Below are 25,989 nucleotides of genomic sequence, written 5' to 3' on the forward strand. Positions count from 1 at the left end.
TGAGCCTATATTTGATCAAGCATTTAGCTAAATCGTTCATTGTATTTTTTTTAACAAACAAAAAAAAATACTCCAAACATTTTTCTAAATTAACTTAATAAATCTAAATCGTTCAGCCTTATAATAAATAAAATAAGTAGAAAAAAAAACAAAGACAAAAATATGGCTTTGTATTTGTGTGTTTATGAGCTTATGCTGGGGGAAAGATGGCTGTTGCTCATTTTCATCTCAAAGGGTAACATCTGTCGTTGTCCTCTAAAGAAATTATGCCAGCTTCAATTGGATGAATAGACCATCTAAAAGGAGGGGTATTCTCTTTTTTTCTTTTTTTGTTTTTTTGTTCCGGAGCACAAAAACGCATACACGCTCGCACAAGGGGTCTCTCTCTCTCTCTCTCTCTCTCTCTCTCTCTCTCTCTCGGTCCCTCTCTCTGTCCCTCTCTTTTTTTTCCAATTTATCTCTCCATCACACACAAATTTCAGTGCAGTGTTGGCTACTCCAACTCATCGATCAGTGTCTCCCTATAATTATAGTGTGGCCATCTGGAGAGTTTACATACTGGAAGTTTCTCAGGACATCTGACAGAAAAAACATTAGGAGAGGACTATTATTAACCCATAAACTTACTGTTCTCAATGTTTTGTTTTGTTTTTCCTTCCCCTGGCTCTCAGACATCCTTCACTACCCTGGATACTTCAACACACTGGTTTATTTTGAAAATATGCTGTAAAGTTTAAGGCAAATAATTGTGTTATATAAGGGAGCTATTCTTGCTTGCTTCATATCTTATACACATATTCATATCTTATCTACATCACATCTCATCCACAAAGGTTATGAGAGCTGTAGAAAAATGCTCCAAACGTTTTTCTAAATTAACTTAAAAATGCACTTTATTTTCATTGATATTAAGCAGATGTAATTCATTTGTTTAACTTGGATCAAAATGTTATAAACTTAAACTGTGAACCTTTAATGCAGGGTCTAAAAATATATATGGTATTTTTATAAATTAAATTTTATAACTAAAGGATCCTGCAAGCACTTAATTTTTTCCCCTTTTACTTATACTGCACAAAAAGTTTAACGCTGAATGTTACAGAGATTGATTATTGCAAATGCAGATCCCACTGTGTTCTGGTTAAACAATTATTTATTTATTTATTTATTGCTAAGGTTTGCATATGATGGTGTTCTTAATGACAGCTTTCCATACTATTCCTAAAATAAGAAATATCCCAATATATCTCCTTGCTTACAGTATCACAATGCATCGCAACGTATCGTATCACAACCCCTGTTTTGTGATGCATATCTCATCGCCAAATTATTGGCAATACACAGCCCTACAATTTAGGGACTGTTTAGCTGTTCAAATCAGACACTAGAGCATCCCTTCATTCAGACACAGTGGAAGATCTGATAAGAATCGCTGTAGAGGGGCCAAGTCTGGAAGATTTTAATGCTAGAGAGAGTGTGGCTATCTGGTTTAGCCAAGGCCAAAGATCAAGAAGGCCAGACTACAGGAGTTGGCCATCTGGGGCATGTGACTGCAATGGAGGATAGTCCATAAGACATTGAGCCATGAGATGTTCAGTTTGAAGCCCTTAAAACACTAAATTTAGATTTTATTTTTATTTCATTTGTGTTGAGATGTATTAAGTTTAAATGTCAGCTCAGTAAAGCACTTGAAGCACCAACACTTTTTCAGTAACTTACCTTTCTTGTAGAACTGTGCTCCAAATAAAGAACTTTATGTTGACCAGATTGTTAGTTAATCATTTAGGCTACAAGTCAATATTGCCTATGTGGACAGCTATAAAAAAAAAAAAAAAAAAAAAAAAGTGAACTTGTAAAACTGCTGTGTTAAATGCAATGTAGTTGAAAAAAAAAGCACCAGTGCAACCAGTGCAAAAAGGTTGTATAGAGCCCTGTACTTTGTCAAAAAATTTAAGGAAATCGCAGTAGATTTCTAAAGTTACATTAGGCAGAATTATTACAATGTACAGAAGAATGATGTCATTTGAAACAATTTGTTTTATTATTATTATATTTTTATAAAGAAATAAATTATTGTAAAATGTATAACAAAAGGAGGAGCCTTCAGTTAGAGCTCAATTCCAGTATGTGTTCTTAAAGGGAAAGTACTATCTTTAAAGAGATTATACTCTTGAAGTTTACATTTGTGACATAATCCATCCCTTTAAATTAATGCTAAATGATGGCAATATATTATTAATTTGAAATTTGTAGAAAGCCACGATTGATTATCTAATAAACTTACTTGACCCATATTAGCAAAAAATAAATTGTGAATTATCAGCCAATCAATGATATGGTGTCCAAATGCGTATCCATATGTAAAAGACTGTATATTCAATAACTAGGAATTAGCTTGTTTATGAAAAGCAGGATAAGACTTGACTGTTTTGGGGTTTAAAAATATTATAGTGTTATATTTGGTTAACTGGTCCATTGTTGAACATTTTAAACTGAAATGATGGTTTGGAGTTGACAGAGTTTGAGAGGATAAAAAATGACAGTTTAACACTGTAGAAAGTTTTACCTGAGTGTACGTGTGGGAGGAAGTGATGCAGCTGTAAATGAGAGGGGTGTGGGAAGAGGAAAGGAAATGCTGATGTGTTATAGAGATGATCAGTTCTGGATCGTGTTGAGCTTGGTTTGTTAACTCTCTCTCTGTGTGGGAAGTTTAACTAGAAATACAGAAGAACATCTGAAGGGGGTTTCAGGCCAATCACCTACTTAACTGCTTAATGACATTATACTGTATGATTGTATGTGTGTATGAGAGAGAGAGAGAGAGAGTGAGTGTAAGAGAAGTAAGACTATAGGTTCGAGGTTTGGCAGTTAGACAGAAAAGTGAAAACTGGGAAACTAAATTTGCCCTTTTACGGTCCCCAGTTTCTGCCCTACTCCTGAGTCGATGGCTGTGAAAAAAATCTCTCATGGATAATTGAAAAGAGTTTGTTTTGACCATTCTTCTCTCTAAAGAAAAATAACAGCAGGCTTAAAATGTAAGGTGCCTTTGGTGTAATACTTTAGAAGTGGGCTATTTAAATCCAGAATCTTCTGACAAGGACCCCTCAGTTGATAGTAAGGCAGAGAAGGGACCCACTGTTGCATGTTGTATAAAACTTGAGTATTACATTTTAAACTTGGGCTATAATTATCTGCATATTATAAGGTATTGATTGTATATTCACACATTTCCTTATGATGCTTGCAAGGCAATTAAAATGATCTTATATATTAACTTATAAACGTACTTATATATAGGGTCGACATAATTGAACAGACATTTGATGGACATTTTAAGGATTCTATTACTCTTTTTGTTATGCTTTCTGTATGTGTTAATCAATTTTCATATATAAAAAAACATATAGTCACAATTTCTGTTTTACGATCTCATTGTCATCTGAGAGCGATCCCTTTTAAAAAATAACTTTATTTGTGTGTCAGGTAGGGCTGGGCGATGTGGCCCAAAAAAAGATCACAATTGTTTCATATAATTTTTTTTACATTTCAGTTGGTATCGATAATTATGACGATAAATGTGTTTAAAGCAGCCCTCTACATTGCGAGTAAATCACTTGCATATGCGACCCAAATCTTCACTTCTTAGATTTTACTCACCAATGTTTGAGTTGAAGGCTAAGTCTAAGTTTAGCTCAGACATATTTTCACTGATCGAACACTCTGACTGAGCTCTTCAGAGTTTCATCTGTCAAGCGATCTGTGCTTTTTTTCAGTTCATCTGAATGGTCCGTGTGTCATGATTCAAATGAGTTGCGATGTTTCATTCTGCTTTTGGCGCATAAACAATATATCCAACATTTATCAAACTCTTCAAATCATTTTATCAAGGAAAGTTATACTGTGACAATTATCGTCACCAAATTATTGCCCAGCCCAAATTTAAAACCGCATGATGGTAAGTAAATTATAATAATTTTTAATTTTGTGTGAATTATCCCTTTAATTAAAGCCTGCTGCTGTCACCTTATGTGGATCAAAAAAAAAATGATGCAAAAATGAAATGAAAAATGCTGTAACCAGCTAGAGAGAAGTAAAAAGTGTTTTCACTTCAGTTCTCCTTGCCCTCTGCAGGAAACCAACACACTAAAAGGAGACAACTGCTAGTGCCTGTTGACGCATATCTTCTTTGAAATGACACTGGACTCCTACAGTATTTCATATTTGGAAGAGTCTGTTAGAATTTGTGTGCCGTTTTCAGCAGGACACATGAAGAAAAAGTGTGTCAGGTAGTCTGTAGGGATTATCTGAAAAAGCTCTCCCTGTCTTCCTGTTCCACTTCATGTGACTCATAAATCTGGTGGGGTCTCCAGGACCTAAATATGGCACTCAGTATTGGTGTTAATGTCTCTTTCTGATCCACTGAGATTTCCACTTCTCTGACACTTTAGTACATAATTAGTCTTTTTACTAGCGATACGTAATGTTTTGTAGTAAAATGTCACCAAAATGCCATTTTTAGTTTTCATCCAAAAGAGGAAAAAAGAACTTATATTTGACCAGAAAATATTATTGTATCATCCAGTACATGGAAAATCTATGTACCACTTTGTTAGTGTGGTAAAAGAAGGAAACTTACTAAGTAAGCATATTTGAAGTGTCAAGCCCAATTGCAGTTTATATGTGTTTTACAGCTGTGCATGCAAGTCCGCATGCCCAAAAGTAATCGCTATCGTGGTTTCAGAGCATTAATAAAAATAAAAAAATGTTTCCCATGTTTGGATAGAGGCTATTAAACACAAAATCTAATTTAATGCATGAGAAGAGGAATTGTCTCTAATTTGAAACAATACTGTTTCCAAACAACCTGCCACTGTTCCTGTGTCTATTGTCCATTGTTTGCTGTTCTTGAGAAATTACAGGAGCTTATTTTAGTTAAAAGTCAGTGTTTGCATTAGTAAAGTTTAAAAATATTATTTGAAAATGTCAGTTATTGTTCTATCACCAGGGAACAAATAAATGAAAGAACAATTATGATAGCATTTTATAATTGTTATCAATTAAAATTTATAATAATAATAATAATAATAATAATAATAATTATGATAATTTGTTCCAAACAAAATAGAAATATTCATTTCAAACTAAATGAAGGATTTTTAGTCAAGAATTTTCAATTTTGATGCATCACTACTTTCATAAGTTGTGTTTCTCATGGCATTGCAGAAGCTGCAGAGCTGGGTCATTGAGGTTGTGTCAGTACCAAGTGAAAGTTTGCAGCCCACTTGCTTGAATAATCTCCCACAGCAGGTCTTTCTCTTTTTCATTTTAGCAGAAATAAAAGAACGATCCCACAGGTAGTGACAATACCATAAAACTTCATCTCCATGGAGACAACCAGGCGAGCAGAATTTAGGACATTTTCTGTCATATTTCTGTCAGTTGTCTAAATAAAACTCTTGATGTTTAATAAAAGATGATTTATAAAGACAATTATTTATTACCTGCTTTTTTTCCACAGGAAGTATGATGAATCCTCACTGTTCTCATGTGTAAAAGGCATGGGCACATGCTTGCTCAACACGCAGTAAACAAGCTGCCACAACATACTGCATCCAAACACACATTCATGCACACACTCACCATTCACATACTGGGAACTACGAGTAATTTTTTCTAAAATGTGTGCATTTTTTCAATATAAATTGTGGTTAAAGCATTTTGACAGCGATATGTGTGAGTTATTGAGTAGCAGAATTTCTTACATTTTAATATTTGGTATGTTACCTTTTGCTTTATACTAAAACTTTGTTTATTTCCATGTCTAGATAAAATAAATCCCCTAAACTGGGCATTTGTTGAGATTTGCTGCATCTGTGTGTGTTGGATTTAACATCAGCTCCTCTTGTTCATGTTTGACTCATAGTGTGATGTGGGCAGGCGAGGTTCTGTTCATCAACCATGTCTATTAACATTATAAAGTTATCTATATGCCTACTACAGGCATAGATGATTCATAGACGGTCTTTTAAATGCTTGAAAAATCTAGATGGATAAACAGATGTACAGAGGGACTCCCTTTAACACATATGGGCATACTTTCCAATACAATCTCATAGCTAATGGTCACTTTTAGAGCCGTTCTCAGAGATTTAGTCTTCAATTAAATATTTCTCTTAAGTTTCCAGACCTTTCTTTCTGATGGTGTAGTTTTAAAAGTGACATATCATGAATCATATCATGATCTTTTTCCATGTTAAGTGCTATAATCGGGTCCCAAGTGGATCTACCAACCCAAAAAACGTGAAACGGTAAAAAAAAAATATATATATAAATGTCACACAGGTTTTTTTGGCAGAATATCTGGTGAGCGAGCTGTAAAGGGTACAGCCCTATTCTGGAAATGGGGGCAGGGAGGAGCAGCTTATTTGCATTTAAGGATGTATGTACAAAAACAGTTTTTCAATTTATGCTTCCACTCAAAATAGTTTTTTTCAAAAATATACAATAAATGATCTGTGGGGTATTTTGAGCTGAAACTTTACAGACACATTCTGGGGGCATTTTAGTTTACTGAGACATTTTACATTTTCTGAGACAATGACATTTTGTAAAAAGGGAGATAGTATGCCTACTTTAAAGGTATTAAATTTTGCATGTTCAGAAAAAAGATAGGAATAATAAAATATTCATAAAAGAGGAGTGGAGGAGGTATATTGGACCGACTTCTTCAGAGCAATGCCATCTTGTCCACTGGTTTCATCCATTCTGAATGGATTTGCAATACTCTGCCTTCCCAAAGAATCGCACAGTTGAATTTATTTCTTGTACTTAACTATTTGAAAAATTATATATTGCTTTATATATTGCTATATAAATTTTCTCTCTCTCTCTCTCTCCCTCTCTCTCTCTCTCTCTCTCTCAGATAACAGAGGAGGAAACGGCCACACAGGAGTGTGTCTGGCTGTGTGTGGGTTTCTACCACTCCTGTTATTTGAACTTCAACACACACACAAACATCCTGCCACAATGTCACGGAGGGAACGGCCGTGGTCGGTGTACAGGTCCAACACTTTTGAGCTTTCCTCAGAGATGCTTGGACTAGCATTGGAAGGTAGACAGTAGTGCTAGTGAACATGTGTTTGGAAATTCTCTCGTATTACATTTTACTTTTGCATTATATCAGTCAGAATTATATAAGGTCTTTCTCTTTCTCCTCTTTGTAGGAAATAGTCAAGATCCAGATGAGCCAGTACTGGAGTTCAGTCTTGGTCCGTCTAGTTTTTTTTCTAACCATCACATCAAACAATGTGTATATATATATATATATATATATATATATATATATATATATATATATATATTACAATATTACAATTTTATTTTTTTGTGGCACCAGAAATGATCTATTCTCCACTAGGGGCCAAGAATACAGGGAATGTAATTGTTCAGCTGGCTGTCAGGTCTGATCTTTAGACTGTAAATGACACTAAACAGTAGTATAAATATTTCTGTGAATTCTCTGTGTCCCTAATCTATGCTTACGTAAAGTAACTGCTAAAGTAGCTGCATTTGGATTAAGTGACTGGCTCTAACTCTCATAAGCAGTAAATAAAGTGGTTCAACTGTGGAGGTCTGATTTTATCTCTGAGCGCCGGCAGGTTTTAGCAAATAATGCTTCATGTATACTGTAGCTCATTCATATATACAATACTTCTTTTGGAAAATCTTGACCCTGAATGTGAATGTGATTTGTATAGTCTGTAGTGAGCTGACCACGCCGTCTTTGGACCGAAAACCCAACAGTTTTGTTGCTGTGAGCTGTACCACACCTCCTCAGGCTTTCTGGACCAAACATGCACAGACAGAGATCATTGAGGTGAGCGATATAATTTGATTCATTGTGGCGTATTTCTGTTATGGCACTCTTTGATCATTTATAATGCTATAAATTATGCAAGTAACCTTTTAATAAGTTCATGAACACTTAACTTATGAATGAATTATTTGTTCAAAAATATAGTTAAAAGAGTAACCCTGCTGCATAGTAATACAGGTTTTAATAACTGTCTATACAAGCGGTCAACAGATGCCAATTATATTATTTAATACTTTTTTATATATGCGTTTACTTTCATTGTTTAACAGTTCTGTCTAATAATTTATTAGACTGTAAGAGACTGTAAACCTATAATGAATGGAAGAATGGGAGCACTGTGCACTGGCATTCTAGGGCCCTATGATTTCAGCGATGCGGAAAACTCAGAATCGTGGAATCTAGTAAAAAAACAAAAAGGATTTTACTGTATAACATGGAATGTAATTGAATTTGCAAAATTTTGGATGAATAAATTACAAAAATTGGTCAATACTCTAAAATCAAAATGCCATATGAACCTGTGTCTGTGAATATTAAGCCGCAAAAATAATCTAAATATGATTGTATATGAATGGGTGCAGACGCGTAGTTTCGTTTACATACTGAAGCACACATAACATGTTTTCATTCTCTGCCGCTTCAATATATAAGAACTTCTTGAGCGTTTTACCATTTTTTGAGAAAACTGTCATCAAATCAAATACAATAAGAATACTTATTGTAAGATACTTAAGATCTTCATAGTAACCATATATATATATATATATATATATATATATATAACAAATTAATTAGAGGTGCTTTTGATTATTAAAATTTAATGAAACCTTTAAATCTTGGAATCCAGAAAATTAATGGAAAATGCTGTATTAGTTTAAATTAAAACTCTAAGTTTCATCATTTCAATTAATTAGACGTGTTTTATGACAACCACTATTTTTTTTTTTTTTTTTCAAAATTTACATAGCATCTTTAGATTATAATATTATTATTTTTTTTTTAAATCTCAAAATGCAATACATCCACTGAATCAATATGAAAGTTATTTTTCATACAACATAGTAAGTTGATCCACATGTGACAGCCTCCGAACTAGCTCAATACTAATCTTATATAAAACTGGACTAAAAATACATTCCAAAAATTCATTCAACAGGTCATCTTGTTAATGCTATAAATGAATTACGGGAATAAAATAAAAATGCATCATGAACAAGAACATGAACAACATCACATTAGACCATAAAAATTCCAAAATGACACCCTTACATTCAACTTCCAAAAGTGCATTTATCTTTGCCATGTTAGATTCATTTAGTTTACTAGTGCTGTATGCTGCTGTATTAACAAAAACATAAATGGCATTAATAAAAACACTAACACTGACAAGCTTTGCTATATTGCGTTCATAATCGAATGCGATTCATCTAATGAACACGATATAGCGTAGCTTGTCAGTGATCTACGGCTCTGTCTATAATCTGAATAATTTCCATCTGAAAGCAATTGATGGAGATTTACTGGTACTATTAATCACAGAATCAGCTTTACTGACGAGATGAGCATGACAATCACATGCAATTTATCGTGCAGCCCTTGTTTGCTGATCACAAAATACAAAGTAGATGAGGAAAACTAGGAATGCAGGGTGTATTCAAAGCACTGCCATTACTGGATACTGGAGTTTGTCGCTGTTTGGAAAAAGTTTGCGTAAAATTTCAAAATGGACTTTTCAATACTGACCAGATACAATACTGATTTTGGTCTAGAAAAATTTAAATGGGGAAAATAATGAATCCAGAGAAATATAAACTGAATTTTCTAATTTGGAAAAAAATGAAACCGAATTGAGGAAAAAAATAAACTAGACATTTCTGACACATCAGCCAAACAGAAAAGCTTATCAGCCTGAATAGGATTAATTAAAAATGTATAATATTGGCAGATTAAAAGATAAGATGAGCTGATAAGAGTCATATGTTGTTATGAGGACAATTAAAAAGAAAGACATGCTTTGTTTTTTTTTTCCTCATATTATGCTACTCTTGTCTAATGTTCATTTTGGGTTACATACTCAGGTAAAACATGGTTTCTTTGCCATGGGCTGTAGAAGAAACATTATCAAGATTGTTCAAACGAAGGACACAATTAAACACAAAATCTTTTTTTTTTTTTCAGCCCTAGTGTTTAGTGTTGACCACTTGTGATCAAGTTTTTTCTGCCATTTATGGAACAATGTGGACTGATGTGGATGACTAATCGAAAAACAAATGGTTTGACCTCTGTTTTGCAGGGTACAAGTAATCCCATGTTCCTCAGCAGTGTGGCTTTCTTCCAAGAATCCCACATTAACCAGCACACACAGGTCAAGCTCTCTGTGTACGATGTAAAAGATCGCTCACAAGGAACGGTGAGATACATACCATGCACAACACATGACAAGAACAGCTCTGATTCCGCTATTTTGTCTTATCTTTTGGTTCTTTTATTTTATATATCTCACTATTTAGATGTATCTACTTGGCTCAGCGATGTTTCCAGTGAAGGATCTTCTGCTGGAAAAGAACCATAGACTAAACTTACCTCTCAGGTGATCCACCAGTCTTGATAGTTTCTAGATGGCTGTATAAAAGTGGTTCATGCTGAAAAGGTTGCAGGCATATGCAGTTTGAGCATATTGACATCTGTTATTCCTTTTCCGCAGGTCAGCAGAAAACAAGCATGTGGGTAGTATTACAGTCATTGCCTGGCAGCTAGAGGAGAAGAGAGATCAGCATACACCAATCAAACAACTACAAGACACCATCAATGGCAGGGTGAGCCTACCTATGCCCCAGTGACCCAACTAATGGCATGTTTGCTCTCTACTTTTACTTGTTCTGACATGTATTTGTTCTATCATTTGCCATTGCTGCAGACTGTCCTCCCTGTGGATGAGAGTCTGACAGAATCTGTGGGAGTCCGAGTAAAATACGCCTCTCTGTGGAAAGACTCTTTTCTTCGATCTGGTAAGAATGTCAGCCTCTAGAAGAATGGCTTAGTTTTCACAACCTTATTCAAGACTTCTTCATTGTGATGGAAATGTAGTGTATGGCCAAATATTTGTGGCATTGAATGGTTTCATTGATTTCATGCTCTAAACACGTCATTTTGATTTACAATTGATCTACAATTTCATAGTCATGAAAATAAAGAAAACTCTTTGAATGAGATGGTGTGTCCAAACTTTTGGTCTGTACTGTATATATGTATGTATGCATCTATGTATGTATGTATGTATGTATTTGCGTTACATAACAAAATATTAAAACAAGTGGCATTTTCAAAATGTATAGTACACTTTTTTTAAACAACACATTTGGCAATATTTTTTTTGTAAAAACCGATATATTATAAATAAATAAAAAACTGTTTTCTATTTTTACAATTGTAAATGTCGTATTTATTCCTTTGATGGCAAATCTGAATTTTCAGCAGATATTACTTCAGTCTTTAATATTACATGATCTTTCAGAAATAATTTTAATATGCAGATTTAGTGCTTAGGGAACATTAATTGTTAAATTATAATGTTTAAATATATAAAGTGTAAAACTACTTTTTTGTAATTTTGTACTATTGTCAAAAAATTTTACTGTCACTTTTGACAAATTTTATTTATACTTGTTGAATAAAAGTGCCCCCCCCCCCCCCCCCCAAAAAAAAAAAAAACACAAAAAACAGTTACATATGTTGTGAGTAACAGATGACCAGAAAGTGCTCAGAGATACAAATACAGTTATTGTTGTAATAGTGCTTAGTCCCAAGCTCAGTGGTATTTAGTTCCATTTTTATTGACAGAAGTGAAATCCAGGACCTGGTCATAATGTCATAAATGCAAGCAAATACAGTTTTAATGCTACAGCCTGGCACAATTGATTTCTCTTTTATTAGTTAATTCTATTTCTGTGTCTCAGTGTTTGGTGGCACCATGTCACGTATGTACCGTTTTCCAACCACTGATGGGAATCATTTACGGATCCTGGAACAGATGGCTGAGAGCATCCTGTCACTTAACATCCCACGACAGTTTGTCAAACTCTTACTGGAGGAGGATTCCTCAAGGTGTTTATCATAATTTCAGACATATACCAAGTTGCATGCACACTATGACCATTTTAGTGGCATGAATATATACAGAGAGAGTTCCTTTACGGGATTGTGTGTTTTGATGTTCGTAGAGTATCTGAGCTGGAGGAGTTAGGCGAGTTATCACCGTGTTGGGAGAATCTCAGACGGCAAATTGTGACACAATACCAGAGCATCCTTCAGACCTATCAGGATACACACACAGACCTGCAGGACTACAAAGGTCAGTCATCACTTTGAGGTTGCAAGAGGTGTTCCTGTGAAGTGTTACACACTTCATTTCAGAACTTTCAGATGTTTGTAATACTTGTGTAAGGTGTGCGAAAGGAACACATGATCATAGAGTAGGGTCCAAAGATGTGAGGTAACACTGATAGTGTTGGATTCAAAATATAATTGAAAATTTGGAAATAAACTAGCATTTAAACATTTAAAAAATTACAGAAAAATGCAGAAAATTATATTCGCTATTTCCAGGTTACTTATCAATTAATTATTAAATCATAACATGAAATTGGATAACATGGTCATCAAGACTTACGCTTGTGGAAATCATCGTAAGTCATTATATTTCCATGCATGCATTTATACAATATTTCCATTATTGAAATCACTTCCATCACTTACAATTTGGTGCAGTTGCTGATATTAATATGGCCCAAAATTAAGAAGAAATTCTGATAGCCTGTAATCACTGTTATATAATCAGCAAATTACTTATCAAATGCATATATATATATATATATATATATATATATATATATATATATATATATATATATATATATATATATATATATATATATATATATATATATATATATATATATAATTCACACTATTTGTCCCAATGACATGTCTTCATAAGATAATACTTAAATGTTCATTTTTTTATGAGCTCTGTAGTAAAAATTGTGGGGAGCAAAACCTATGATTCAATGCAATACATTGAAACAGCCTAATGTGTCATATCTGTTACACTAATTTTTTGGGATAAACAGGCTGCTTTAGTCAAGTGTTCATTTTGAAATATTACGTTTTCTTGAGAAAAATCAGTAAAGATTTCACAGCAAAAAGACTTGTGTACCATGACATGAAGTCTAGACATTTTTGAATGATTCTTTTAACTTGCTAAAATGTATAAATTATTAATTAGACATCAGAAGGCATGCATTAGATACAACACGTTTTCAGCAAAGTTTTAAACGTTGATAATTAAGAGTTTTTTTATTTAATTTTTTTACATGTCAAATATGATTAGACGAGTTGTCTTTACAGGGTTAAACTGGTAGAAAAACTCTTTCAGATGACCCAGAATTCTTTGAAAGATTCTCCTGGGACCTAAAAGGCTAAGAATAGTAGACATATCTACCCTGTTTGAATGATAAAGGGGTGTCAGGAGATTTATTTCTCTCTCTATCTCTCTGTGTCTTACAGGTCCATCATTTAAAGCCAGTAATCTGAAAGCTGAGAGGAAATTGGAATTTATGCCTACCAACCTTCATGTACAGAGAATGAGGGTTCAGGATGAGTCTGGCTGTGGTTAGATGTCTTTCATTCATTCTGTGTTCATATTTCCTTATGTGTTCCACTTTACATTATTTTCCTCAGTTTGAAAGGGTTTTGTCATTGCTCTATATTCTTGTTGGGCACTTTGGTCTATCAATGTGCTCTTTACTAAGTCAATCCCAGCAGGCAGTAGGAGGTGTTATTCAGAGCACTTAGCACATGTAAATAGTCGCTCATACAGAAGTTTTCATGCACTCAGCACAAACACACACTCAGACGATCACTGATGTTCTTTTAGTTTTGACCCCTCCAGTCTTGCAGTTACACTTCCCAAGCTATAGTGCTATATGAGAGACATTTCTGCTGCTGCACATGTAACATATATGAAACAATCCCCATATATAACATACATGGCATTTCCCTGTAGCAGATCTATACAGGTGGAGCTGGGGAAGGTGGAGGGTTTTCCGAAACCAGCTGCAACTGCGACAGCAATAGCTAGCCAAAGTCTCTTTCAAAAAGTCTTTCAAATGTGGCCATTTTTTCCATTTTTGCAACACCTGAGGCAACTCATACAAGACCAAGTCCTATCTAAATGAATGCTGAAATCTCAAAAATCGCTTGCTGAACTTGCAAATAAATTACATATTTCAAATCAGCAACAAAATCTTAAATGAACTGCCCCAGGAATGTTTTTTTTTTTTTTTATGCCTAAATAAAGTTTAAAAAACATATTTTTCAGACTAGACCAGCCAATCTACAGTTATAACGCGCCTATGACTGTGCATGCGCATTGGCTGGTCTAGCCTCAGGTTTCTATGGGAACCGGTGCTTCTGACGGCCACTGCAATGACGCATTGACTTTAACAAATCAGTGATTGGTTCTTTCAGAACTTTGTAGATATTAAAGTGCAGTTTCTCATGACTTTTCTGCATAATTGTGACCTTTTATTTTGCAGTACGACTGTATCTCACACTTTTGAATGACTGTATCTCACACTTGTAACTTAATATCTTACAGTTCAACATTTTTGTGTGACTTTATTTGTGTGTATTTGTGATCTCGTAATGTAACTTCACTTTGTATTTCGAAATGCAGCTGTTTTGTGTATTTGCAATTGTTTATCTCGTACCATTACTTTATGCCTTCCAATTATGACTTTATATATTGCAGTGTGACCTCATTTTCTCACAATGAGTTCTCATGACTTATTTTCCCCCTGTAATTGCAATTTATATCAGAATGCAGCTTTATTCCTTGTTATTCCAAATTTATATATTGAAACGCATCTTTATATCTCCCAGTTGTGACTTTATATCTTGTAATGTGGCTTTGTGTCTCACAACTTAGATACATGTGTGTTACACTGCTGAACTTCATGTTAATGTGCAGGGTCACTATTATTACATTTTCAAATACTGACAGTAATGACTGGAATAAATATAAACTGGCCATATTATGGTCAGGTCTCTCTTGAAAAAGAGGTTTTAAATCTCAATGAGATCCTCTGGTTAATGGTTAAAGGTAAATAAAGGTTAAAATAAAGGTTAAATACATTAGTTTTTTTTTGTTTTTTTTTAAAACTTAAGAACCAAGTTGTTCATCTTGTGACATGGATGTGTGTGTGTTTGTCTATCTAGATCACACCTATGATGTGGTTACGATCGGGGCCCCTGCAGCTCACTGCCAGGGCTTCAGAAGTGGTGGTTTGCGGAAACTATTACAGAAATTTGAGGAGGCAAAAAAAGTGTAAGTCACATTTTGAATCTAACTTTGAAAATATGCAAGATATGAACTGAATGTACTATTCATATGTGTTCACATGTATGTGCATGTGAAGCAAGAGCTATCATGTGGATTAAATTTGTGGCAATGACCCAAGTCACCGATCAGATGGAAGTTTATATATATTTGGTTAAATGGCTGTCTGGTAGTTTTACTTCAGTAAATTCAATCTGTGTCCTTTTTGCTGTGATATATTAACAGGAAAGAAATGTGTATTCATTCATGAAGGACAAAACTTTTTTTTTTTTTTTTTATAAAAACCTTTAGAAACATTTAAAATCGTTTTTGCTAGCTAACTATTTCATTTATAACTACTGTACTTTTTGCCTGTTAATGTAGAATGTATATTCTATTTTCAAAATCATTGCTCTCATTAGTGTTTTTCACCTTCTGGGCTGCTTTTGGTTATGTGTTGGTTTGCTAGTGTTACATCAGTAGCAGTTTCCCTTTTAAGATACATTCTTGGTTTATTTTTTCATAATTTTTAATTGCATTTTTGCTTTCTAATCAGCATTTATGAGGAGGAATGGTGAGTTAGTTTAAACTTATTCTTTTTTTTTTTTGTTTGTTTGTTTGTTTTTTGTGCCATTTACTGCATGACATCCCTGATTTAAAACCTAGTGAGCTGCAGCATTATAACCAGAACTCATCTAATGCATTTTGGTGTTGCCTTCAACATTGTCTTAAAATTTGGCGGCAACATAATTAGATTGCCTATGTTCTGGTGAATGCATATGATGGCTACACTTCCTCACTAAGTTTTGAAACAGAATGATATTCATTGTTCTGTGATTCCATCATCCCTTTTCTGTAGTCGCTACAAAAGAGTAATAGGAGTCTGTGTGTTTGAATAAAAAGACATAATTGTCTTTTGCTGAGCACACACATCTGTGCTTCTTGTTAAATTTTTTATTTAGTCATTTCTAGGCTGTTGTACTGCAATAACCGGGGGAATCTCATGTATAAATGTCTGGGTTGGACAGTATTAAGTCCCTAGAAACAAAGAGCATATATTATTATGCATAAAGACAATTATGCACATATTTTAGGGTCATTTATTTTTTATTTTTAATAATAATAATATCAATTCAGTTATTTTTGACTTTAGTTTTTTAAGTTAAAATATCTCAGTAAAAAAAAGGAATAAAATTACTGGACCCTAAAAATAGATATATTGTGTCTTGCATATCACATTTAAAACAGAGGTGAAATATGACCTGGTTCTTAACAGGTTCACTCAGCTATATGTGTTTCTTGAAATTATACTGTCTGTTCATCGAAGATGTACAAACACACTTCACTGCACCTTTGTATTGTATAGTGAAACATATCTGCCATTTAAAGGACTGATGGCACAATTCTCCTGCAGCACAAATAACCCTGATTGTTCATCCCTGAGCAACTTGTTCTCTTTTCTCTGAAAAATCAAGTTTGAGGACCTGAAGTGTTTGCTGCTTGTCAAGGTCTCTGGAGCATCACTGTCTGAATGAAATGCACAATCATTATCTGTCTGTTGTTGTTCACTAATGTAGTGAAGTGCATGTGCATTTACTGCTTGGATGGTGTTTTTAAGTAACCATGCTCTCTCTGGTCCAGCAGCAGTGCACTGTCCAGCTCCCAGTCCATCGTCTACATCCCTCAGGATATTATCCGTGCCAAAGAGATCATCTCCCATATCAACACACTCAAGACTCAGGTCAGCTACTACGCTGAGCGCCTGTCTCGTGCTGCTAAAGAACGCTCCGCTAATGGCATGGAGAGAACCCTCGCCATCCTAGCGGATAAGGTGGGTGTTAGAGACATTCATATCCATTTGATGATACAAATTGGACCCAGTGTGGTCTGAATTTGACATTATAACCCAGTTTCCAATTTATTTATTTTAATTTTTTTTTTACGATTTTTCTCTCTCACTTTCAGACACGGCAGCTGGTGATGGTGTGTGACTGTAAACTTCTGGCGTCTGCAGTGCAGGCCCTGAACGCAGCTAGACCCGAGTACATCGCCTCTAAAAACTCTCCCTCTGCTGACTCAGAGCAGGTGGTGCTGAGGAATGATCAGGACACACTGCTGGCCAAATGGAGTGGCAGAAACAGTCGTTCATCCCTCCATGTTGATTGGCATGAGGAAGAGTGGGTAAGAAAGCTGTAGAGGCCTGTTAACAACAAATGTATTATAACTAGTGCTGGGGCAATGATTAATCACGATTAATCACGTCCAAAATAAAGGTTTTTGTGTACATAATATATGTGTGTGTACTGTGTATATTTATTATGTGTATATAAATATACACATGCATGCATGTATATATTTAAGAAAAATGTTATGGTTATATATTCAATATGTTTATGTATAACATAAATTATATATATATATATATATATATATATTTAAATATTTTCAAAATGTATGCTTGGGTGTGTATCTTTATATATGCATAATAAATATACACAGTACACACACATATTATATAAACAGAAACTTTTATTTTGGATTCATCACGATTAATCATGGCCCAGCACTAATTGTAGCACGTGGACGCACGTGCAGTTGCCGTACTGTATTAAAGCTTTAATCAGGATAAAACCCTATATTAAAGGGATAGTTCACTCTCAGATTAAATTTTGGTATGTTTTAGCTTACCTCAAGGACATCCAAGATGTAGGTTTCTCTGTTTCCTCAGTATTTCCTATTTTGATATTTTTAGGTCCAACCGTTCTTGTCTGTGTCTCACATAATTGATGTCTATGGTCACCACCTCAAAGAGCATGCACAGAGGAGTCAAAATTAAACAATTCCCCATCGTAAGACACGAAACGAGCGGTTTGTGTAAGAAAACTAACAGTATTTATATCGTTTTTACCTCTTGTACACAACGACGTCCAACTGATCTGAGGGCACGAGTGCTTCCCTATGTGACGTGCGCGCACACTCTGGCTTCGTCTGCGCAAGCGCGGAAAGCACCGGAAGCGATCTCTCACGCACGCACATCACTCATTGTTTACACTTACTGTCTATGGTTTACACGGATTTCAGACATATTACCTTTCACTGTGAAGATCTAAACATATTTAGACGTACAGGAAATTGCAATGGAAGACGATTTCAATATATCTATAGACAAGGTTGAATTTTTTTCACAACCATATTAATTTGAACCAGAATACTCCGGAGCGATCCGCTGCAGCAGCACGCCTTCAAGCCTCAGTGAGACAGAGATCTATTCAAAATTGGTGGTGTTTTAGTAGCAAGTGTTGTGAGATGCCAACAGAAGTGGAGAGCATATGTTGTCACGAATGGAACAACAAGACGACAACGGGGGCATTGACAGTATCGCATCACACACCTGCCTGACTGAAGATCCTGAGTTTTCTCCACTGTTGAGACCCAGCGTTTTGCACGTTGTGTGTAGAATGCCACGTATAAACTGGAGGCGACGTCCAACGCCAGAGGGACCCAATGGCACGCTGTCAATAGAGTGAGTAATGTGTTGTATTTTTATTATAATCGCAACGATTATAGGGTTCATTATAAACAAATGAATTCATTACAATTACTGCATTATATTTCATACAGTGCAGATTGGTGGCGTAGCGTGTGGTAAACAATGAGTGATTAAAAAAAAATAAAAATACAATGAGTGATGTGCAATGCGCGAGAGAGCACATCCGGGGCTTTCCGCGCTTGCACAGACTAAAGCCAGAGCGCGCACGCACGTCACATCGGGAAGCACTCGTGCACTCAGATCAGTTGGACATGGTTGTGTACGAGAGGTAAAAACTAATATAAACACTGTTCGTTTTCTTATACAAACCGCTCGTTTCGGGTCTTAGGTCATCAATGTGTACTCACGATGGGGAATTGTTTAATTTTGACTCCTCTGTGCATGCTCTTTGAGGTGGTGACCATAGACATCCATTATGTGAGAGAAAGACAAGAACGGTTGGACCTAAAAATATCAAAATGGGAAATACTGAGGAAACAGAGAAACCTACATCTTGGATGTCCTTGAGGTAAGCTAAAACATATCAAAATTTAATCTGAGAGTGAACTATCCCTTTAAGAGCTAACATAAGCAGTAATAACAAATAACAGCGGAGCACATGCCGCTGAGGTAAGAGATAGGACATTTAGACATGCACTAGAGATGGTTAAGCCAAACATAACACATTGGGCTAGCTAACCAATCAGAGCCCTTCACCTATTTCTGAGGGAGGGGCTTCATAAAATAAGGAAATTATCAGCCTGTTTTTCAGAGAAAGGTCATATAGAGAAAAAGTCATATTGTGAAATATTATTTCCATTGTAAATAACTATTTTCTATTTTAGTATATTAAAGTGTAATTTATTACTGTGATAGCAAAGTTGAATTTACTCCAGCAGCAGTCATTACTCCAGTCTTTAGTGTCACATGATCTTTCAGAAATCTTTTTTAATATGTTGATTTGGTGTGCAAGAAGCATTTCTTGTACTGCTGAATGTTGTACTGCTAAATATTTTGTGGATATCATGTTACATTTTATTTCAGGATTCTTTAATGAATAAATAATTCAAAATAATATATATTTTTTTTAATTCTTTAATTTTTCATGAAAATGTAAGTTTTACTGTGACATTTGATCAGTTTATCAATTCGGTCAGGTATTGGTTTGGTTTCAGGTTTCATTTGATCAGGTTTGCTCAGTATTGGTTTTATTGAAACCTAGATGAAGAAAATGTAAATGCAGATAAAGAAAATACTCCCCAAAAGATTTTTTTTAATAATTATTATAAAGATACATGCTTTCACTTTTACCATTTAATAATGTAAATCAAAGCTTAAATTAAATCATATTATGTGATTTGTGTCTCTTCAGAAGACTTGGATTAAACGGCTCGATTCAGATGGATAACTTGGTGTTGTTATGAATTTTTTGAAGTGTTACAATTTTGGGGGACTGGAATTTCTGAATGAGTGCATCATTTGTTTCAAAATGTTTTCATGCATGTGTTTGTGCCGAAAATTTGCACTTTGTACAAACAGTTTCTTTGTCACAGGAAAAGGTGTGGGGGAATGTTGACAAAAGTCTGGAGTGTATCATCCAGCGAGTGGACAAACTGCTGCAGAAGGACCGTTTGCACAGCAGCAGCAGTGAGGACATGTTCCAGACTGACCAGCAAAGTGGCACCAGTAAGAAAGGTAATGCCAAACCAAAAGCCTTCTGGATCAACCCTGTCTGCGTGGAGGAACCTTCCTCGGTCCCTGAACTGCAACAACAGTCACCTTCACCATCACTGTCACCATCATCACCATCATCTTCACCACCCGATCTGAACCCTGCATGCCCTGTTAATGCAGAAACGCATGCCTGTAGGTGCCTTTCACTGTCTTGTTCACACCTTTTCTCTCTCTCTCTCTCTCTCTCTCTTTCTGTTATATTTTTAAGATCAACTTCGGCCCTAGTTTCCTGAGTCTCATCCATTTCAAATGTTCCATTTTTCTGCCTTTCTTCACTCAGCATTGCTTCACATTCCCTGCTGCTTGTCCATTGTGTTTCTATAGTGGTACAAATAGTATTACATATACATACTCATCTCTTCTTTCTTTTCCAGTTATTATTACACTTTCAGTCTCTGTTTTTCACAAAGCCTGTCACCTGTTTGTCTTCAAATAGGTTTGCATGCTGCCATAGCAACTAGCATTTATATTACTTTTACTTGACTGGTTGTGGCTTGAAATTCTTCTCCTATTGTTTCTAATCCACCTCATCAACTGTATTTGTTTTTACCTAGGAATCTATTATGCATCATTGTGTATGTTGTCTGATTTGAGTCTAGTAGTATGTGTGTATTTGTTTACTTTGCCCAAACAAAGCAATGTGAATTTATGGAAAAACTGACATCCAAGTGCATTCCCCAGTTTATGTTAAAGAATGTGTGTTGACTCTGTGTTGACTCTCTGTTGATGTGCCATGTCTCTGGAACATGTTTCTGGAACATTCTGTTGTTTGACCCAGCATATTTCCCTACTGTGAACATGTGACCAGGTGCTCTCGTTTGATTGGCTGGCTGGCTAACAGGCTCACAGGCTGTCTGTCTGGTGCTGGCTGTCTGTGCCAGTTAGTCACTTGGCAGTGCCAGCATGCTGTGTTTTACAGTAGCCTATCCCCTTATATAATGACTTTGAAATCATTAGCTTGCCAGGCAGCTGTGAATATCACTTGCATATGTGACCCTGGACCACAAAACCTTAAGTGTACATTTTTAGAAATTGAGATGTATACAGCATCTGAAAGCTGAATAAATAAGCTTTCCATTGATGTTTGGTTTGTTAGGACCAGACAATATTTGAAAACCTGGTATCTGAGGGTACAAAAAAATCTAAATACTCAGAAAATCACTTTAAAAGTTGTCCAAATTAAGTTCTTAGAAATGCATATTACTAATCAAAAATTAAGTTTTTATATATTTACAATAGGAAATTTACAAAATATCTTCATGTAACATGATCTTTACTTAATATCCTAATGATTTTGGGCATAAAAGAATAATCAATAATTTTGACTCCTATAATTTTTTGTTTTTTTTTTGTTTTGTTTTTTGTTTTTTTTGTTGTTGTTGTTGTTGCTATTGCTAAAAAATAATACCCCAGCAACTTTAGACTGGTTTTGTGGTCCAGGGTCACATATTGTATCTAGGCACACCTGTCAAGCATTACACTTTGCATCTGAGTGTAAAAACAGTAGTTGTTAAATCTGTGAATCTGTGTTGTAAAGTTGCTGTTGTCTTGAGTTGTATTCAATGTCTATAAGTGAGCTGCGTACGCTATGCTAGTTGCACTCGCCAAGTTAACTGTTGCATGTTGCACCTCCATCCTCTAGATGGCAGCAGCAGCAGTGGAGAGGAGAGTTACCCAGGTAGGAGCCCCTTCCCCTCGCTTATGCGCTTTTGCTGAATTAGTGTTCACTTTTATGTCCCGTCTGTTGTTGTTGTTCATCCTTCTTAAAGGTGTTTCTTGTAAACTTGTAATTTCTACTGTTTTCTAAACTATATCCACCCTCGTTTACTTTTAAAGTCCCTGTAAATTGGCTTGTTACCCCATATGTGTTAAAATATTTTATTTAAACACGAAGTGACGGTACAACATATCAAAGAGTTTGTCCATTTTTTTTAATGGCTGTAGGATTTAAAAATACTAAAAGTACACATATAGTATTCTAAAATATAATTAATTCTTACGGAATCTTGTTTAATATAACTTACATTTTTTTGTTGGTTTTTATTGTATTTGTTAATTACTTTTTGTAATTGTTTTTGCCATGAAAATAGCCTAAGATTCTGACATGGCATTAAATTAAATAAAAATATACTGCTACTACTACCACACCACTTACGGGAAGCAGATTGTTATAATGGTATTTCTGGGGCAAACAGACTTTTCAGTTCTAGAAAATTTACATGAAACTAAACAAAATAGTATATTTTGCATATTTCCTAAAATCATTTTTGTCAGTGTTTACTATTAAACTAGAGTACTTTAAAGGGTTAGTTCACACAAACATCCAAATACAGCCATCAGTTACTCACCCTTACATTGTTCCAATCCCATAAGACTTTCATTCATCTTCAAAACATAAATGAAGGTCATTTAAATTAAATCTGAGAGATTTTCTGTCTGCCAAAACTTTAACTCATCAAAAACTTGTAATCCATATGAATCTTGAGCTGTTTCAGTCCCCTGAAGAGACACAACCACCTCAATTTAGGCTTTTATTCACATGTAAACATTGATTAACACACTTACATAGAGCCCATCAAATATGGTCAACAGAAGCTCAAACCTCATTGGTTCTTCAAACTTGTGCTCGTGAGACTTCATTGGTTCTCGCACATCACACAAGCACATTTGCGCTTTAGTTGACTGTTTATTTTTTGAACAGACTGCTCTATTCATATGGATTACTTTCACAGTGTCTTTAATGAACTTTCAGTGGATGGACAGAAATCTTTCAGATTTCATTTAAAAATAGTCTGCAAAGATAAATGGAAGTCTAATAATGCGACATGAAGGTGAATAAATTATCTCAAATTTTTAATCTTTGCACTAATAAACTGACATAAAAGACTTATGTTTTGATTTCATGAGGTTTTTAAATTGAAACATGTAAATATGTGATGTTTAATAAAGATATTAGCAGCAGATTCTTTGTGTGTGTCAGGTGAGTGGAGCGAGGCTCTGTATCCCCTCTTGACGACCCTAACAGAGTGTGTGGCCATGATGAGCGACAAAGCCAAGAAGTCAATGGTTTTCTTACTCATGCAAGACAGCGCTCCCACCATCGCAATGGACCTCAACCTGCAGTACCGCCGAGACGTGGTCTTCTGCCAGACAGTTAGTTTTCAATTAAACACATTAGTGAACACCTCCAAAACCTTAAAGGAATAGTTCACCCTTAAAAAATTCATTTACTCAACCTCATGTCTTTCCAAGCCTAGCAGACTTTGGTTCAAATTAAAAACACAAATGTGACCCTGGACTACAAACCTATAAAAACCTGGACTACAATCATAAGGGTAAATGTTTTGAAATTGAGATTTATACATCATTCGAAAGCAAAATACATTTTCATTGATGTATGGTTTAGCTATCCAGTGATGTATGGTTTGTTAGGATAGGACAGTATTTGGCCAAGATACAACTGTTTGAAAATCTGGAGTGGGAGGGTGCAAATAATTAAAATATTGAGAAAATCGCCTTTAAAGTTGTCCAAATGAAGTCCTTAACTATGCATATAACTAATAATAAAATAAGGTTTGATATATCTACAGTAGGAAATTTTCATGGAACATGATCTTTGTTTAATATCCTAATTATTTTTGATAATTTTGTACCATACAATGTAGTTTTAGCTATTGCTACAAATATACCCATGCTACTTAAGACTGAATTGTGTTTTTTTTTTGTTTTTGTTTTTTTTTTTTGTGGTCCAGGGTCACAAATGAAGATATTTTTAATAAGACTTGAGAGATATCTGTCACTGAAACCAAAGCCAATTCAAAAAGACTAAAATAATTAAATACTTCTGAAGAGAAACAATTGTTTTATATGATTAACATATTTTATTTAGGCTTTTATTTACATCTAAAAGCATTAAAGGGATAGTTCACCCAAAAATTTAAATTTGATGTTTATCTGCTTACCCCAGGGCATCCAAGATGTAGGTTACAGTAGAATACAGACTGAGATTTTTTAAAACAAACAGTTGCAGTCTGTTAGTCATATAATGCAAGTGGATGGGAATCATAATTTTTTTTTTTCTTTATATGTTATAGCCGTGAAACCCATCCACTTGCATTATATGACTAACAGACTGCCTTCCCTGGGGGTAAGCAGATAAACATCAAATTTTAATTTTTAATGTTTTGGATGTAAATCTCTTTAAGCACATCATAATGCACACTTAATTTGTTGAACGACAGCTCAACCAGACTTTCCTGACCCACAAGAACAAACCTCATTAGCAAGCACGTTTGAGCTTCGGTTTACCCTCGTGCTCAATGTATGTGCACTAATCAATGCTTATGTGGAGAAAAAGCAGAAATGAAATATTTTTATCTTATAAAGTGATATCTTAAGAAGACTTTGATTGGACTTATTTTACAATATTTTTATGAACTTTCCATATTGTCAAATGGACTTTTATTGGAGGGACAGAAATCACACAGTTTCATGAAAAAATATCTTTATTTGTGTTCCGAAGATCCACAAATGTCTTACGGGTTTGGAATGACATAATGTTTTTGGGTGAACTGTTCCTCTACACCTGTTTTTCTGTCGTTCTCTAACAAATGTCTTATTGCTATGTGTTTTTCTCTCTTTTTGCCTCTCTAAAGCTCACAGCACTAATTTGTGGCTTCATCATCAAATTGAGAAACTGTCTCCGTGACGACGGTTTCCTGAGACAGCTCTATACCATCGGTCTGCTCGCTCAGTTCGAGTGCTTATTAAGTACTTATGGTAAACACACACATACACAGTTGAATCTGGATATGCAGTGACCACTGAATCACTTTTGTTATGTAAACTCATTTAGAGCACATTTCTTCTTCATCATTTCTATGTAAGTGAAGCAATCTGTTGTGAAACACGTTACACTGTCTACATTGGTTTTGCTTTGTTATATGTATGTTTCACAGGAGAGGAGTTAGCCATGTTAGAGGACATGAGCATAGGAATAATGGATCTTCGAAATGTGACGTTCAAGGTGACGCAGGCCATCTCTACCTCATCCCCCGACATGCTGCCGGTGATCACCGGAAATAGAGACGGGTTCAACGTTCGCATCCCGCTCCCGGGAAGCATGTTTGATGCATTGCCAAGGGAGATCCAGAACGGCATGCTGCTGCGGGTACAGCCGGTGCTGTTTAACGTGGGCATCAACGAGCAGCAAACGCTCGCCGAGAAGTGAGTCCTCAAGAGGGCTTGCATAACATCAACAAATTACATTATATCATAATTGTTTGATTTATCTGATCTCGTTTTCAGTTTGGCATACACTTGTTCGGATTGAAGATCAAAATGTTTGTGTTGTAGGTTTGGAGACACGTCGCTTCAGGAGCTCATCAATGTGGAGAGCCTGGCACGTCTTGGCTCTTACTACCAGCAGTTCAAAGAGGTTTTACCTGACGACTGTAAGTCATCACTCTTCTC

General features: G+C 35.2%; 1 protein-coding gene across 7 annotated transcripts in view; it reads left to right on the plus strand.

Moving 5' to 3' along the window:
• inpp4ab (inositol polyphosphate-4-phosphatase type I Ab) overlaps window positions 1-25,989 on the plus strand; it is a 56,634-nt gene that overhangs the window by 16,082 nt on the left and 14,563 nt on the right. For 2 of the 7 annotated variants that reach the window (XM_052559084.1, XM_052559082.1), the window contains exons 2-21: window positions 6,923-7,111; window positions 7,224-7,268; window positions 7,758-7,876; window positions 10,170-10,286; window positions 10,387-10,466; window positions 10,581-10,692; window positions 10,794-10,884; window positions 11,833-11,980; window positions 12,097-12,227; window positions 13,442-13,546; window positions 15,155-15,263; window positions 15,811-15,828; window positions 16,899-17,085; window positions 17,220-17,435; window positions 20,337-20,649; window positions 22,160-22,195; window positions 23,498-23,670; window positions 25,173-25,296; window positions 25,476-25,743; window positions 25,873-25,970. In XM_052559084.1, the coding sequence (XP_052415044.1) occupies window positions 7,027-7,111; window positions 7,224-7,268; window positions 7,758-7,876; window positions 10,170-10,286; window positions 10,387-10,466; window positions 10,581-10,692; window positions 10,794-10,884; window positions 11,833-11,980; window positions 12,097-12,227; window positions 13,442-13,546; window positions 15,155-15,263; window positions 15,811-15,828; window positions 16,899-17,085; window positions 17,220-17,435; window positions 20,337-20,649; window positions 22,160-22,195; window positions 23,498-23,670; window positions 25,173-25,296; window positions 25,476-25,743; window positions 25,873-25,970 (2,575 nt within the window). In that variant the 5' untranslated portion in view covers window positions 6,923-7,026. Of the gene's footprint in view, window positions 1-6,922; window positions 7,112-7,223; window positions 7,269-7,757; window positions 7,877-10,169; window positions 10,287-10,386; window positions 10,467-10,580; window positions 10,693-10,793; window positions 10,885-11,832; window positions 11,981-12,096; window positions 12,228-13,441; window positions 13,547-15,154; window positions 15,264-15,810; window positions 15,829-16,895; window positions 17,086-17,219; window positions 17,436-20,336; window positions 20,650-22,159; window positions 22,196-23,497; window positions 23,671-25,172; window positions 25,297-25,475; window positions 25,744-25,872; window positions 25,971-25,989 lie in introns of all 7 variants that reach the window. The other 5 variants (XM_052559087.1, XM_052559086.1, XM_052559085.1 and 2 more) reach the window with 4 other exon arrangements.

This window comes from Carassius gibelio, chromosome B6 (assembly GCF_023724105.1).
Source record: "Carassius gibelio isolate Cgi1373 ecotype wild population from Czech Republic chromosome B6, carGib1.2-hapl.c, whole genome shotgun sequence".
Classification (NCBI taxonomy): domain Eukaryota; kingdom Metazoa; phylum Chordata; class Actinopteri; order Cypriniformes; family Cyprinidae; genus Carassius; species Carassius gibelio.